Genomic DNA, 15,399 nt, shown 5'->3' with positions numbered 1-15,399 from the left:
CTGTTCAGGATAAAGCAGGGACTGAAAGTGAGTGAGCTACAATGAGTGCAGTGTTATTAAATCATAAATCCACAAAAGTGCACTCTGAATAGAAGTAAAGCATCCAAAACAGCTTGATTATATTAGATTGATTGCAAAAGTAATGGAAATGTATAAAAGTCTAATAACAATGTTCGAAAATCCAAAATAGCTTAAATTAAAACTTGAAAATCCAACATAGCTTAAATTAATTGATATTTTTTTCCACAGTTCTGTTTTCAACAGTCCCGTTATGTTGTATCTTATCTACTATATGCTTATTTCCCCCAGAGTCTTAAGTGTTACCGTATAAAACACAAAAAGTCTTTTTCTTTCCTCTTATTATCCTTCAGGACGATTGTAGCACTGGTGTACAATGTGTTGAAAACGCTGATGGAGATGAACAGCAAACTGTTTGACGAGCTCACAGCCTCCTACAAAGCCGAGAGACAACGGTGAGAAGACGAGATCTGACTATTTATCCACTGACTGACTCACATGGACTTTGGCTAGGCTACTGTATACATATACCTGGGTGTAAAAAAAAAATACTGAAAAATGACAGCCAAAATATAGATAAGGTCTTGATATTTTTCTCAAATAAAAAACTAAAAATGTACTCAAGTCTAGTTACTCAAGTGTTTTCCTCACACGGTGAATAGAATGCTTTGTTTTGCACACTTCCAGAGGAAAACCTCAGCAGCTTCTCCTAATACGAACGTAGGTTACTCTGCCTTAAAGTTCTCACTCTTGCATCCTTAGAGAGAAGAAGAAAGAGCAGGAGAGAGAAGAGCTGTGGAAGAGGCTGGACGAGCTGAAGATCTCCAAGAGCCAGAACAACAGCCACGGCATTCTGATATCAGAGAACAGCAACAATAACAACAACCAGTCAGAGGAGCAGAACAGCTTGGCCATCGCCGCTACACACGGCGTCAGCACACACACACACTATACTGACCACTCTGCCAAATGACACAGGGACCACCTGTCAGATTGAAACCAGCAGAGATGTGGACGTTTCAACTGAAAATGCGCTCTATAGATCTACATAGACCAACTTTATTGATGAAAATGAAATATTTTAGTTATGTAAGTCTATTTTTGGATGTTAAGTGCAGTCATGGTATTTCGTATATATTAAATCTTCACTCACAGGTAGACGTGTGCCGTCATACATTATTACAGTGGACAATCCTGCCTTCCATTCTGGAGGAGTCCGTTTTTGAGCTCTCTTCTCGCTCTAAGATGAATCCTGTTTTATTCAGGATTAGGCAGCATTAGGAATTAAAGAGTTATGAAATATTGCAGTATTGGGACATCCTTTTCACACGGTCTGATTCAGAGATTGACGTGTGTGCGACAGCATGTTAATGTCACACTGAATTATTGACGAGTGAGCATGCTGGTACGTACACATGGGCCTATAAGAACGAAAACAAATCAGTGATATAACGAGAGCAGGGATTTAATGAAGCTATGTGGGATATTTCGAATTCTTCAGTCAATTAAAATCCAAAAATGTCCTATTAACTGTTACACTCTGCTACTGTGTAGTTATGATACGGTTCAGACCAGACAGAGCGGGATGAGTGATGTCGATTCGTATTGATGCTTGTTGTAAATTGCAGAAATCTTTACAGAAGACTCGCGCAAGGTGTTTTCCTGAACCCGACATTTTAAAGGAGCAGTTTGTAATTCTCCCAAATGCAAAAGAAAATGTCAATAAAATAAAGCCTTCTCCCTCACTACAATTTACCCCATTCATCTGTTGACACTACTGCATCTGTGTTTGTGTGGTGGGGGGGTTTGGTTTGGGGGGTAATTTAAAGCTTGAAGTGGAATCCTTGCACAGTAACATTGCAGTCACCATTTCCCTAAATAATTTTTCATTATATGATTAGTACAGGTCTAGATGTTTTTCTGCCAGTCACAGTGACTCCTACTTTCTGTCAGGCATTAGCTGCATACTGATTAAGTCAAACCCTTGAGGGCCTGCTTTTGTAAGAAAATAATAAACAACAGGATGGAGTGATGGAGCCTGACGTTAAATGGACTTTTTTTTTAATCATCCCGATCTCAGGACATCTCAAAGTCTTTTATTCGTCCTATACCACAGCCATTTAACAACACTAACATTTTTAACGTTATGAAGTAATGTCACACTGTGGTGTAGTTGGTAGTGCAGCCGCATCCTGAGGTCACGTTATGATATGAGTGGAGTTTCACATGCTCTCCTGTTTCTCTGTGGATTTTCTCTGCACTCTTCGGTTTCCTCCAGCATCCCAAACACATGCCAGTATGTTGATTGCCTATAATATATTGCCCCTAGGTATGAATTAGTGTCTGACTCTGAGTGTGTATGTGTGTCTGACACTGAGTGTGTGTGTGTGTGTGTGTGTGTTGGTCTGTGATGCACTGGCATCCCATCCCATGGTGTATTCCTTCCTCACACACAGTGATACTAAGTAGATCTGGAACCAATTCAACTAAGATGAAGGAATAAATGTGATGTGGTTGTAAATATATAAAGTGTGGCTTTCTTTCAACCAGGATGTGGTAGCTTAGTGGTAAAGGTGGACCTTTCTGATCAGAAGATTGTGAGTTTGAACCCCAAGCTCATCAAGATGCCGCTGCTGGACTCTTGAGCAAGGCCCTTAACCCTCAGTTTCTCAGTTGTATAAAATGAGATAAAAATGCAAGTCGTTCTGGATAAAGACGTCCGCCAAAAGCTAGAAATGTATGTTTCCTAAAGGGATGCTTTCTTGCTGTACGCCACATGTTAAATATTTTATTTATTTCAGTTGCAGTTTCTCTTTGGGCATAGACATAAAGTCAAGTGTCAGCACATTAAAGAACATGCTTTTGTGTTATGAATATGTAAACCCAGCATTTCCTGTTATTAATAGACTGGACTTTCCATCAGACAAAAATGACTGAGCACTGTGGAGGTACCTTAAGATCACAGTGACTGTTAGAGTGAGTCATTGATTTACACACAGAGTTCATCAGGGTAAGAATTTGAAACCAAGGGTGTGTTTCAGTACCATTTTGAATACGCCCTTGTCAACTTCCTCTCTCTCTTTTTTCCCATCAATTGACTGAACCATTTCACTAGCCATACATGAGGTTTGTTTGTTGAGGTGACATCGCTGCAGACTTCATTAGCACGTGCTACCCAGAAGTGTAAACAGAATGTGGGGGTGAACAGGAACAGTAACAGTGCTTAGCTACGGCATTTGAATTTGTGTTTAGACAGCCTGATGCGACTCTGTATAGGAAATGTAATCCACCTTAAATGCTAGAAATCATAGACTAGAACTTCGACCATTATAAGACTCTGAAAGGTTTGTCGTGATTTCTAATACGTCTTATTGTCTCTATTACCCACAACGCACTGCAAACATATCAACCCTTTGTCTGTAATAAATAGCTAGAGTTTGTGTGTGTTCAGTCACACCCAGTGTTCTGAGCCCATCGCATTCCAGACCAATATGAAAGAATATACAGTATGTCATATTTTTCTACTACATTTACAGTACATTTAATTTAATGAAATGTCTCTGGCAGTTCAGTTTCCGTTACCAATTATGTTATAGCAGTTAAAAACAGTTGTTAACACAAAGCGCTCTCGTGACAAACAACTTTCCCACGTCCAAAAACGTGGGAAAATGTGGTTACAGTTTTAGTGGTTAGCATGTTTACTTCACACTTCCAGGGTTAGGGGTTCAATACCCACCTCCACCCTGTGTGCACTAGTTTGCACATGCTTTGAGGGTTTCCTCTCCTAGTACACAAACATGTGCTGTAGGTGGATTGGCATCACTAAATTGTCTGTAGTGTGTGAGACTGGACAGGTATCCCCTGTTTAATGCCCTGAGTCTCCTGGAACAGGCTCCTTGTGACCCGATCTATGGATGGATGGATGGATGGATAGACCTTAGCAAGCTACTGAAAAGAATTTAACATCTAAATATTATGGTTTAATTATTAGAGACTGTTATTTATTGGAGGCAGTTACTATAGTGACTGTCCTGTAACACTAGCATCTAGAATTCTCCCTAGTGTTATACCCACTGCATGAGGGAAAGCTGGTTGAAAGCAGTAAAGGAATACAGCGTGTTTGTAGCTAGTAATTCGTAGTAAAAGTTAAAATATTATGTTTGAGTGTGTGTGTGTGTGTGTGTGTGAGAGAGAGAGAGAGAGAGAGAGAGAGAGAGTGAGAGGGAGAAAGAGTGTGCTTTATTAAAAATAATGTGTGTGTAAAAGCAATTCAATTCAATTTTATTTGTATAGCACTTTTAACCATTAAAATTATCCAAAGCAGCTTTACAAAAATATAGTAAAAAATGACAAATTAATTTAATATTCATCCCTAATGAACAAGCCTGAGGCACTGGTGGCAAGTAAAACTCCCTATGATGATATGAGGAAGAAACCTTGAGAGGAACCAGACTCAAAAGGAAACCCATCCTCATCTGGGTGACACCAACGAGTGAGATTATAAACATTGTCCTCTCTACAGCTGTATAGAGCCAAGTAGAGTTGTGTAACCAAGAGTTGTGTTATCTGCCATAACATTATGAGCAGTGACAGGTGAATAACACTGATGATCTCCTCATCATGGCACCTGTTAGTGGGTGGGATATATTAGGCAGCAAGTGAACATTTTGTCCTCAAAGTTGATGTGTTAGAAGCAGGAAAAATGGACAAGTGTAAGGATTTGAGCGAGTTTGACAAGGGCCAAATTGTGATGGCTAGACGACTGGATCAGAGCATCTCCAAAACTGCAGCTCTTGTGGAGTGTTCCCAGTCTGCAGTGGTCAGTATCTATCAAAAGTGGTCCAAGGAAGGAACAGTGGTGAATCAGCGACAGGGTCATGGGCAGTCAAGGCTCACTGATGCACGAGGGGAGTCCGTGTGATCCGATCCAACAGATGAGCTACTGTTGCTCAAATTGCTGCAACTCAGATGGAAATATGCTGTTTCTTTGGTTGAGTGTAAATGTAGCAGAAATGATCACATCTAGGCCACAAAGTTTACAGCTACTGACAAAAGCTCATGCTTACATGTAGACTTTCTATGCTTCTAAGATGCTACGTTTCTAAAATGATGCTGAAATCTAAAATTATTGGCACTTCTGTGAAAATCTTCTGTAAATCTTTTATATAAGGGCCATCCCAAAGAATGAACAGTGAAGTAGAAATTTGAGCCAAGGATGAGGAGGAGGAGGAGGAATAGGAGGAGGAGAGGGAGGAAAAAAGGAGGAGGAGGAGGAATAGAAAAAGAAGCCTTTATTTATCACCTATACATTACAGCGAGATTATTTTCTCTCATATCTCAGCTTGTTAGGAAGCTGGGGTCAGAACATCTGTGGAGTTAATAGGGTTAAGGGTCCAAGGGTCACATTGCTGGGGCTTGAACCCACAACTTTCTGAGCAATAAGCTAGCACCTCAACCTTTGAGATGCCACAGTCTCTAATACTCATTTTTGTTGTTTTAGTAGAAGGATTTAATAAAGCTCTGTTTATAGACCCACACCACTGTCTATGTTGTACTATTTGTCCTTTAGTTGACCTGAATAAAGTGAAATTTTTATTTTTACACAGTATTGTTGATCATAAGGCCTTCTAAATTTAAAGCCAAATATAATGATGTTTGGAATGTGTGTGTGTGTGTGTGTATGTCTTTGACTCTCAAACATCATGTTTCACAGCCTGCTAAGCCTTCATTTAAAACCTGAGTCACTTTTGAAATGCGTAGGCGAAACTGGATTTCTTGAGGTATGTTTTCTCTGAAATTGTCCCCCAAAAAGACTTCCCCCTTCATTAAAAAAAAAACAATCAAATAGAACTTCACAGGAACGGAAACTGTTTTTATTGAAACGGCACAAAATATTCCCATTCAGAAATTTTGATAAAAGTTGATTAAAGATGTAAAGACACGCAAAAATTTCACTTTCTGTTTTTAACATCCAGATTTTATTCATTTGCATAAATATCGGCAGACAGAGAGAGAGAGAGAGAGAGAGACACACACACCAGGCCAGAACCATTGTCTTCTCCAGATGGACATGTCTGTCTTCATCCTAACATCCTTCATCATCCTCACTTCTTAAGTCCCAAACCCAGATTTGTTTCAGGTTAATGCTGTGTTTAGTCAGTAACTGCCTCTGGATCTGAAGAGGAAGCAGTGAAGAGGAGTAATTAGAGTATATTCAAGCAAGAATTTGTGCTGCTCTAGGATATAATATTTCCAAAAATCCTTCACTAGGTTCTCCTTCTCATGACCACTGCTTCTCGAATAGATTCACACATTCCTGGTGAGAACAAATTGTTTCCTAAAGATGACTGAAGCGAAGAAAAATCTCTCCTGCCTCTCATATTCGATGATGTTGGAAGAAATAAAGGAAGGGAATTCATAAGCGTTAATTTCTCCATATTCCTAGTATGATCATTAGACTGGTGTATCTCAGGGAAATAATAATCAGTAGTAATTTCTAACACTTTTTTGTTTCCATGTGTTTATCCCCTCACTACACACACACACACACACACACCAGGAGGTCTGTGGGTGGACGCTGTCTCATTCCCCTCATGGCTGCTCTTTCTCTGCTGCGTCATTAACATCGTCCTCATTAACTTACATCACCACAGAGCTGGAAACGAGTCTCGTCCTCATCCTGTCTCCCCGCCTGGGGATGAGTATTAGAAGCCCTTCATTGTTCCCAGCCTCATTAGTGTACTCTGTATAAGACGAGGAAAGGAGTTTCGCACTGGAGAGTAAAGGAGCTCTCTATACTGACCCGCTTGCTGCTATGAGGAGGGGAAGCTGTGATGAAGTTTCTAATGAAATACAACCGGTGAGTGATTTATCTGCAGTTTTCACTCCATGAATCTGACTGGTCACTTCAGAAATTAGATCAAATTAGTAGTGTTCTTGCTATTTTATTGAGGCTTGACCAACACAAAACTAGTAATAGAGATTTCAATAGAGTAATATAGATTCAGAGTTTTTAAAAATTGATGCAAAATAATATCAATCACTGTGAGTTTCACAGTAGAGCATAAACAACACTGCACAAATTACAGCAGGCCCCATATGAGTAACTGGATGTAATTTTAAACAGCCGGTCTTTCGTTATCTCAATTCTGAAGCCCTCTGATGTCACAGCCATCCAGAAATACTTGACTGCACCTTATAAATAGACTGTGTTCACAAAATAATATCACTTTCTGTGCGTAATTAACTTCCCTTAATGCCTTACAGCGTGTACAGCTACTGTTTAAAATAGCACTACGTTTATTACTGCAGCTTAAAACCGCAGAATATTTCAGCTGAGCCATCATCTTGAAAGAAATGGTGATGATGATGATGTTGATGATGGTGATGGTGATGGTGATGGTGATGATGATGATGATAAGTCAGTGTGACCCTAATATCAGCCAAGTGATCATTCAACCAGTGTGTGACTAATATAAAACATGCTCCAGTAATGAATATGAATTTAATGACCATTATATTTGTTATAATTAACAGTATAACCACAGTTGCGTATTTTTAGTCCAGGATTGGAGCAGAACATTCTCATGAACATGTGCTAACATGAAGATGTTTCTCCTGGATGTTTCTTATTCTTGAGATACAACATGATGGATGAAATTGTCACTCCAACTCCAGCAGGAATCCTTTTCAAAACACATCATTATAGTAACATCATATGCTTCGTATGTAAAGAATAAACCAAAACAAGAAGTAAGGCTTATAGGAAAATCGTTTACAACAGGCTGGTTGAAGAGCGAATTCTGTGTGTTACCAGACGGAAGGATTATTTCCACTTACAGCAAACCCTGGCGTGTTTTTTTTAGTACCCTTAATGCACAGCGATACAATAAAAAATAATAAAGAACAATATTTATTTTGGTCCATAGACAAAAAATGCATCCTATCCTATATTAACAATAAACCTAGTGCTAGATGTTAAATAAACAAAACCTTACAGAAAACTTCACCAGATCAAAAATTAGTTTATTTGTTTTAAATCTGTTTATTATTCATCCTATAGATTATGTGACAACGAGCTTGTAAGAGAATGAAGCTCTTACTATATGACCATTCATTTGCCTTGCAGATGGAAAACCTGTGTCTGAAAACGAATCAACACTTTCAGAGCAGTTTTCAGAATTCAAGAGTGCTTCAGTATGAACTTATGTATGAAACAAAAATGCAAATACAAAAGCAAAAATAAAGGCATGGTAGAGTTTGGAAATTCCACCATGAATACACAGAATGTCCATCTGTTAAACTGTTATACTATAACATGGTCCTGGTGCGTATAACACACAATCTGTCTATCACAATCTGACCTGTTTTTTTTTTTTTCAGTGCAACCTTTAGTATGAGACCACGAAGTTACTGATAACAAGAAGAACAGACAGAGTGTTTTTATGGTGTCTCTGTAGTTTCCTCTGCCTCCCGCTAGGCTTCTACGTCATGTTTAGCACTGATATGCTCTTGTTAATTCCCGACTACTGTGTTTTTTTGTCGCTTGACCCACTTCTCTGGCTGATATAATCACCACCAAAATGTAAAGTCATTAAAGCAGAGGGCTGTCTATATTTCTGTTTCAGGAATTGGGCTCTATAAACATGCTTAATTATTCTTATATTTATTTTAGCCTAGGCTGAGGTCATTTTAATGGAATTTATTACTGGATGATCATGTAGGAATAAATCCTCTGGTTATAAGTCTGGAATCATTCATCATGTCTTACTTAACATCATGTTTTTATTTGCTGTAATCCTGTATAAAGTAGAGTTAAAACATGGATGCCTTTTAAAAGCGTCTTAAGGAGTTAAAATTGTTACTAAATAATTACTGGTGTATTGAATTAGTATGATTTCATCAAGCAATCCCTCTGATTCACGCTCTTTTTGTGCCCCTAGCAGTCATAATTCCTGCAAGCGGTTCAAGCTAACAAATAAAAGCAGAATGTCATGAAACACACAGTATTCAGTTTTAAAGAGCAGTACTGAGAGATTCTCAACTTTGAGAGGTACCACAATGAAGCAAGTTAAGCATTGTAGCTTTTTTAGATGAAGCACATCCTCAATGATATCTTGTCGTCTGCATGTTTTAACCCTTAACACTCGTTCGGCTGTGAACCAAATGTGAATGACAGAGTATTGTTGCTTGAACAAATGAGTGTTGTTTCAATATGAAAGGCTGCCCCAGAATGCATTGGTGCGCATGAAGAGTCTTCGTCAGGGACACGCTGTAATCATGCTGTGCGTCTGCGTTTTTCATTCAGCATCAGTTTAATGATTTGCCATGACCTATACGAAAACAAATGGTTTTGTTTGGTCAATCCAAAAAAAAAAAAGGAAGGGACTTTAGACAGAAGTGGGCAGTAATGTGTTATCTCTGAAAAGATCCTCTTCACACACAGTGTATACAGTACATGCATGTGAGCAAGTCTGATATTTCTAAATTAGTCACAGATTCCTTACAAGCTACAGGAGATCACTAGGTCTTCACTGAGCATAGAAGGCTCATAAAGTTCACAAAAAATGATTTAATTGTTACGGGAAACAGTGTGTTACTACACGTGTTATAGTCTTGGACTATTTAGAACGAACAGTAACACTTTCACTTTTATTTTCAGCACTTGCGCAGTCTGGCTCGGAGAAGGCGATCAGCACCGAGTGTTGTGTTTGGGAAGACTCTGGGAATGTCTTGGCCTTCCATCAGGTAGGAACTAATTCCTTCAAGTCTGCACAATGCTGGAATACTGGGCCTTGGTGGCTCAAGTGGTTAAAGCTCTGGGTTGTTGATCGGAGGATTGGGGTTTAAGCTGCCACCACTTGGCCCCTGAGCAAGGCCCTTAACCCTCACTGCTCCAGGGGCGCTGTATCATTGCTGACCCTGCACACTGACCTCAACTTCCTAAGCTGGGATATGCGAAGAAAGAATTTTACTGTGATGTAATGTATATGACACAATCAAGTCTTCTTTAGCTTTAATTCTAATGACTTTTTGTTTGAAACGTTTAGGTTTCTGAAAGATTATAAAGCAGTTATGCGCATAGAAATGTGATTACATTTCCTAACACACTTCTCTGAGAGAATGTGTGTTAGTCACTGAAAACAAAAATGTTGAACCAACAGGATAGCATAGAACCAAAAGGATAGAACCTCTACTGAATACAGCTCTACTCTAAGCACAGAGGTGCACCAGAGCAAGAAATTTTAGAGGTTATTTAAATGTGTTCACAGAGAAAATTGGATTTTATGCTGTATTGTCAATGTTAAAGGGTATTTAATACTGTTTAAATTTGCAGATATATCAGTGACAGCATGATGTGGTTAAGGCCTTTACTCACTCATCATCTACATTAGAAAATATCTTGCATCTAAGACAGTTGTGGTCCATGAAAATTTTTATTTTCATAAGGTCCTCATTCACAGCTCCATACATTTTAAATGACTAATTACTACTACCGTTTTGAGTGACCAGTCATTATCAATCATGTTGTTATTTGACAGATTAATACACCCAGTGGTCAATATTGGGAACTGCAGCAAGTGCTAATAGAGGCCTATTGGGGCAGCAACCATGTTGCACCTAGCCTGGGGAGAAACAAAGAACAGGGCAGTTAATGACATTGCCACAGTGGAAAATTTTAAGCATGTTTTATGGCCTCCTAGATCTTAGGAAATAATCTGAATGAAATCTGAAAATTTTTGCACAAAGCAAAGTGCATATAGTGTGTCCATGATGTTCAAAACCATTTCTGTTGTAAATGATTTTAAAGATTTGGGGCAGAAAATGAGTTGAAAACATACATAAGAAAAGCATTTATGTTTTTTTTTTTTTTGAGATACACCTGGATATTTTGCTGAAACCTGGCAACCCTGTTTATTTACGTTAGTTCTACAGGGAAAACACCTCCTTTATCAAACATGGTTAAACAAATATATCTCAAATGCTGCTAGATTGTATCTTATTGACTCTTATTACCGTTTATTGGGTTACGGTAAAAATCATTAGATGGTACCATACATCATAAGTCAAGTGTTTCTGTCTTTCTTTGTTTGATCATTATTACTAAAATTTTCCTGCTCCAATAACATCTATGGTCATGAGCTGCTCCTGGAAATGTGTGTGCTGCTGTGTCATACAGGGAAGAGTGTGTGCCTGCAATCATGATAGATCAGTGTCCGTTTGTGCTCGGGCTGAGCAGTGAGGACTCGGAGCTCATCCTTGATGACACGGTGCAGCTCACCGAGGGACCGAAGACGAGTGAGAGACATGTATTCCTCTTCAGTGACGTGTTGGTCATCGCTAAGCTCAAGTAAGACTGCAACACAGATACACACATACTGTACAGTCAGTTAAAATGACCGCAAGTGACAAACGTCTTCCAGACTTCTTCCTTAATGACTCCAGCACTTCAATTCAAGGCAGATCTATACACACCTCTCACCAGAGTCTGCAATATATGCACTTATTATATAAAAGTAATTACTCGTCAGATACCTAAATGTATCTCTGGTTTGATATCTGATTGTTGCATAATCTTTTTTGTCTTCTGTTCTACCCTTATCAGCTATAAAAGTACACTCACTCTAATCTACTGTGGTTTCGTTCATCTGTTTTGTCACTGCTGATTTTAAAGTGAGATTATTTCATAGTATGTTTCTCTTTGCCTTACAGAGGTATTTATCTGCTCACAGCTTGCTTAAAGATGAAAGTACATCTTCCTAAAATAAATTAAACTAGAGAAGCTATTTGCTAATATTACATCACATACACATGTGTTGTATGCCTAGGAGTGTAATATCAGTCCCTCCGGGATTTTCCAGATTGTTTTTGTGATTGTTGCATCCAAAAATGTTTACTTTTCTGCAGATTTTTTTCCATTTTTTTTGTATAAATTAATTGGAATCGATGAAATTGTAAACACAGGATTCTTTTTTTAAACTCCTACCAGTGAAAATGTAATTCCTTTGTGTGATAGCTGTGCTTATCTTTCACACACATGAATCATGAGGATGATGTCACACACCACATCACAGATTTGGGCCCAGATATGCAGAAAATCTGCAGTAATTTTAAAATATTCCTCAGAAGACTATGAAAAGGAGTTTAACCATCATATATGCATTTACACATAACATGTAGTTGTGGGCAAAGACATTCAGCCATATGAGATATTATTTCATCCAGGTCATCATTTGTGTTCCCTTAATCTTTCATTTATCCCAGAAGCCTCTCCAGGACGCTCTCAAGTCCAGTGCACAGTATTAATGCTGATGCCAAAATCAGTTTAGATTAAAACCATAAAAACATTTTTCTGCATATACACTGATCAGGCATCACATTATGACCACCTGCCTAATATTGTGTTGGTCCCCCTTTTGCTGCCAAAACAGCCCTGACCCATCATGCACTGTGTATTCTGACACCTTTCTATCAGAACCAGCATTAACTTCTTCAGCAATCTGAGCAACAGTAGCTCGTCTGTTGTAGTCTTCGCTCCTTATATGCATCAATGAGCCTTGGCTGTTGAGGTACTAAGGTAAAGTTTTCTATGGGGAGAATCCAAAAGTATGTCAGTCCTTACAGTGTAACAGTGAAAGGTTAAAAAATGTTATAAAGTTTTCTGCCACTGGAAAGTCTTCAGGGCAGAGGACTGTTTCTGTTCCTGTTTCTCGCTTTCAAGCGAGATAAAAAAAAAGAGAAGCTGGTTTATAGGAAGTTATTTGTTTCCTGGACATTCCACAACATCAATATATAATTAGAAACTAGGTGTCCACATGTTTGCTTGCACATGAAACAGTGGTATTTTAAGAAGAAGAAAAAAAAAGAGAAACAGTGGCTGTTATTAAGAAATAATCGACTTCATTACAATATGAAGTGCTGTAACATTACAACATACTGTCTTGGGTTGTTTTTTCTGTAGCAGCACCTCGCATATTCCATCCATCCATTTTCTATCCCCACTTTATTCCTAATTAGGGTCACAGGGATCTGCTGGAGTCTATCCCAGCACACATTAGGCGAAAGGCAGGGGTACACCCTGGACAGGTCACCAGTCCATCACAGGGCCACATATAGACAGACAACCACACATACTTACACTCACTCCTATGGGCAATTTAGAATTACCAATCAACATAATGTACATGTTTTTACTGTGGGAGGAAACCAGAGTACCCAGAGTAAACCCACGCAAGCATGGGGAGAACATGCAAAATCCGCACAGAAAGGCCCCAGCCTGTACAAACCCGGGACCTTCTTGCTGTGAGGCAATAGTGCTAACCACCAAGCCACCACACCTTGCATATTATTAATGATATTAAGATATTAAAACATATTAAGAAACTTATGATAAAAATAATTCTCCTCTTTACTGATTCGTCTTCAGATCCAGAGGCAGCTACAGACTAAAACACAGAATTAACCTGGAGCAGCTTTGGGTCTGTGACTTTAGAGGTGAGGATGATGAAGGATGTGAGGATGAAGACAGACGTGCCCACTTAAAGAAGACAATCATTCTGGCCTGGTCTGTCTCTCTCTGTCTACTGACATTCAGGTGAGTTGATATAATTTGGATTTAAATCTGTGAGCTAGACAATGTTCATTTTCTGTGTCTTTTTATGAAAGAAGTTCCACCAGAGAATAAAACCCCATCATTAATATCAATAAGTTCGGGATTTTATTCAGTAATGTTTACACACCTAGAAGTCTTTGAACTTTTATTGACTTTTCTAAATGGGAATATTTTATGCCGTTTCAGTGAAAACAATTTCCATTTCTATGAAGATCAATATTATTGTTTTTAAAAAAGACGTCATTTTGAGGGACTATTTCACAGAATTGTACCTCAGAAGTCGCCTACGCACTTTAAAACTGACTCAGGCTTTAATCAAAGTTTTTCAGGCAATGTACCGGAAACAGACTGTTTGAGAGACAAAAATAGACACACACACACACACAAACACACACACACACTCCATCATAAACATCATTTTACAGTATTTACCAGTATACCTTGGAACACCTTATGAACAACAAATCAGTGTCAGAAAAAAATATTTCACTTTAAGGAACCTGTGAGAATAATCTATGGAATACCTGGATGGAAATGGCACCAAATTTGGGGGAAATTTGTAGACATTTGCTGAATAGTACGCCTTTTAATTTTAGCATGCCTACTTAACATCACTGTTAGAAACTCATGGAATAATTCATTTAAACTGAGTGAAAGTGATTACACCAAATTTGGGGATTTTTTTGATGAGCTGTAAGTCCGGTTTTGTGACAAATTGCTAATTTTGTCTGCTTGTTTAAACTGTATTTTAGTATTGTTATAAAAATCCATGAAAAAATGATTCCATTGTAATAATTGTCTTGCCAAAGTTTACTGTTATAATAAGCTCCACTCTTCTGGGAAGATTTTCCACTGGATGCTGGAGTGTGGCTGTGGGGATTTATTCTCGTTCAGCCACAAAAGCTTTAGTGAGATCAGGATCTGACGTTTGGTGTCCAAACAGTTCCAGTTCATCACAAAGTGTTCAGCGGGGTTGAGGTCAGGGCTCTGTGCAGGACACTCAAGTTCTTCCACTCTGTCCTTGGGAAACTATGTCTTCATGGAGCTCACTTCGTGCACAGGTTATTGTCACGATGGAACCATTTTGGGCCTCTTAGTTCCAGTTAGGGGAAGCTGTAAAGCTACAGCATAGAAACAACTGGGTGCTTCCATCTTTGTGGGGACATTTTGGAGAAAGAACCACAAGGGTGTGATGGTCAAGTGTTCACAAACCTTTGGCCATGTAGCTTCTGCTTCTTTCCTTTACATGTACATTGGCTGAAGATGCTTGGTCAACCAACAAATTATAGCCAAACTATCACATTCATTGTCATTTCGTATTTATGAATATTATTATATCGATATTTTGAATATGTTTATGAGGTCAAATGAGGATTTGCTGGGTCATGAAAAATCAGTTACTGCCCACTGGCCATGCATGTTTTGTTGAATGGATAGTAAAAGCTGAATAGGAAGTAAAAAAAAAAAAAAAAACCTGAATGGGAACTGAAATTGTGAGAAGAGAGAACTTGGTGAGAGAGGACTGATCTTATTGACTCTGCTAGAGCCAATCTGTAGTGTTTGTTACTTTATATTAAAACCAAACTTGCATTAAACTAATAAAGACTCTATTCAAATATCATATTATACCATGTCACCTGGCTCTCTCTTGATCAGTGCCATGAATGTACACAAGAAATGACTGGCCTGTCGGTTTGTCAGCTTGCTCAATATAGATAAATGTCTTCTTGATCTTTATCACTTGTTTTAATGATAGTAGTGCCTCTTTT

General features: G+C 38.6%; 2 protein-coding genes across 3 annotated transcripts in view; both read left to right on the top strand.

Annotated features, from left to right (window-relative positions):
• Window positions 1-1,769, top strand: part of ppp2r5a (protein phosphatase 2, regulatory subunit B', alpha isoform) — a 39,283-nt gene extending 37,514 nt beyond the window's left edge. For both annotated transcript variants that reach the window (XM_058379357.1, XM_058379356.1), the window contains exons 12-13: window positions 372-473; window positions 781-1,769. In XM_058379357.1, the coding sequence (XP_058235340.1) occupies window positions 372-473; window positions 781-991 (313 nt within the window). In that variant the 3' untranslated portion in view covers window positions 992-1,769. The remainder of the gene's footprint in view (window positions 1-371; window positions 474-780) is intronic.
• Window positions 1,770-6,616: 4,847 nt separating this feature from the next.
• LOC131346074 (rho GTPase-activating protein 20-like) lies at window positions 6,617-15,308 on the top strand. Its single transcript, XM_058379408.1, has 4 exons — window positions 6,617-6,877; window positions 9,680-9,765; window positions 11,198-11,368; window positions 13,445-15,308. Exons 1-4 carry the CDS (start codon window positions 6,833-6,835, stop codon window positions 13,614-13,616), a joined length of 474 nt encoding a protein of 157 aa, XP_058235391.1. The 5' UTR covers window positions 6,617-6,832; the 3' UTR covers window positions 13,617-15,308.
• Window positions 15,309-15,399: the final 91 nt, after the last annotated feature.

The sequence above is a fragment of the Hemibagrus wyckioides genome, linkage group LG25, assembly GCF_019097595.1.
Source record: "Hemibagrus wyckioides isolate EC202008001 linkage group LG25, SWU_Hwy_1.0, whole genome shotgun sequence".
In the NCBI taxonomy this organism is placed as follows: Eukaryota; Metazoa; Chordata; class Actinopteri; order Siluriformes; family Bagridae; genus Hemibagrus; species Hemibagrus wyckioides.
Note: the sequence above shows the minus strand (reverse complement) of the source record. Positions and strands in the feature narration are given on the sequence as shown.

Bases quoted from the DNA above. Each gene is read 5' to 3' on its own strand.
- LOC131346074 (XM_058379408.1), top strand. From the start codon at position 6,833: ATGAGGAGGGGAAGCTGTGATGAAGTTTCTAATGAAATACAACCG. The intron at 6,878-9,679 runs GTGAGTGATTTA...TTTTATTTTCAG, and splicing joins TTTCTAATGAAATACAACCG to CACTTGCGCAGTCTGGCTCG. The intron at 11,369-13,444 runs GTAAGACTGCAA...ATTCGTCTTCAG, and splicing joins TTGGTCATCGCTAAGCTCAA to ATCCAGAGGCAGCTACAGAC.